Source organism: Drosophila rhopaloa, unplaced genomic scaffold (genome assembly GCF_018152115.1).
Source record: "Drosophila rhopaloa isolate 14029-0021.01 unplaced genomic scaffold, ASM1815211v1 contig_155, whole genome shotgun sequence".
NCBI classification, from domain to species: Eukaryota; Metazoa; Arthropoda; class Insecta; order Diptera; family Drosophilidae; genus Drosophila; species Drosophila rhopaloa.
In genome coordinates, this window is record NW_025335034.1 from 5,367,281 (window position 1) to 5,369,040 (window position 1,760).

The window sequence follows — 1,760 nt, forward strand, 5'->3', positions numbered from 1 at the left end:
GCAATGCCGACGACAAGTCGTCAACTCGGCTCGAGTCCCCATTTTCCCGCTCCCTGCGATCCAGAGTGAATGAAACCCCAATCGCGGAGAAGTCGAACGCGAACGCGAACTCAAACTCAAACTGGAACTGGGCTAGTGCATCGTTAAATTGATTTGTGTGTGATCCGATCCGCACAACTAGTTTCCGATGGCGATGCCGATGCAGAGGCCTGAGAAAGCACTGCGTTCTGGCGGCCACAAAAACGAAATAGTTTCTGTTTCAATATTTGTTTGAACATTTCAGAAATGCCACTTAAATGCCAGACTCCAGCACCCGCTTCCGTTTATGGTAAGTTCTACGTCTTATCATTGTCATAAGAGAGTTGTAAAGAATCCGGCAAATGTTAATGAGATGGGAATAAATCAACCTTTATGGCGCTGAGAGACAACAGAAATAATCTCCTTTGGCCGGTGCCGTCCAGCAAATTGAGAAACAAAGTTACGACAATTCGAGAATTGGCAGCCGTGGGTAACCGTTAAAACCCATTGCCAGGATTGTCATAATTTCGACGGGTCGACAATGGGAAAATGCAACCAACACCCGCAACTTTCAAGCGCTGGTACCGTTTTCAGCCAGGCTGCCCTGTCCGCCTGGCAATAGAAATTAAAGTTAACAAATTTCCGACAATGTTTGGACAGTTTTGCAAAAAGCCAGCCAACAAAACACAGAACAAAACGGCAACAACACCAAATGACGCCGAGTACCGTAATTGTGGCTCTTTCGGGTTCTTTTGTCCGCATTCAAAGTTGTCAGATAAATGGGGAAAAAGCAGGAGAGAGCGAGTGTTTAGAAGGGAGGAGTATAAATGCACTCAGAAAAACATTTGTAAACAGTTACCCGCTACTGGCAAAGGTATTTAACTTAAACCTAAACATATTTGTAGCACTAGATTATAACAAAGTTATACTTAATTTGAAAATTATACGCTGATGTATCTTTACTTTATTTTTGGCGAAAATCAACAACAAATATTGAGTTAAATAATTTCGTTTAAACTTAAAATGAATGTTCGCTTAAAATAAGAAGAGTTGTAGCTTTGCTTTTGACCACTTCTAATATAAGCTTTCTAAATTGAATACAATTTACATAGTTAAGTTATATGACCTTTATATTTACTAGTTGCGTTTTAACGAACTGATAGACTTAAACCGGAATAAAAATGGTATTCATCAAGCTCTGTAATATAGCTTGTAAAGATATTTAATAATGAAATTCACCTAAAGATGTTCTGAGTGTAGTCCCATTGCAGATCGCTTAGCTGACAATGCAACTCCTAGGTAGCCGGGCCAGCTTCCTTCCATCAGCCAACGCAGACGCCCCAAAGGCCTAAAAGTTGCCGCCAACTTCAAATTGCCGAACATTTCTCCCCCGCCCACTCCGGATCCTTCCTTTTCCGCGGATTTCTTTGGGATTGGGCGGATTGCAGGAGGAGTCTTGGGCTCCGAGCTGCGAATGTGTGTAAAGTTAAGTTGTCGTCGCTCGATTGTTGTTCGATGAATCGTGATTTTGTCAATTGGAGCTCAAATTTTTTTGTGCTCGGTTTCCTTTGTGAATGTGAAAATGTGGCATGGTGGCTTGGTAATGGGAAACGAAAAATGGGTGTGGGAAAGGCAATTAGAGCGATGGAAAGTGCCGTCTAGTTCTAAATCGAATGGGAACCGAGAATGGGGAATACACTTACTTACCTTTGCTCACTCCACTTCGTTTGATTTTGAGTTTC

At 42.1% G+C, this 1,760-nt stretch overlaps 1 protein-coding gene across 1 annotated transcript; it reads right to left on the bottom strand.

Moving 5' to 3' along the window:
• Window positions 1–552: 552 nt before the first annotated feature.
• LOC108047173 lies at window positions 553–1,509 on the bottom strand. The gene is made up of 2 exons (XM_017127270.1): window positions 1,258–1,509; window positions 553–630 (listed from the first exon to the last, which is right to left on the bottom strand). Exon 1 carries the CDS (start codon window positions 1,399–1,401, stop codon window positions 1,258–1,260), a length of 144 nt encoding a protein of 47 aa, XP_016982759.1. The 5' UTR covers window positions 1,402–1,509; the 3' UTR covers window positions 553–630.
• Between the last annotated feature and the right edge of the window lie 251 nt (window positions 1,510–1,760).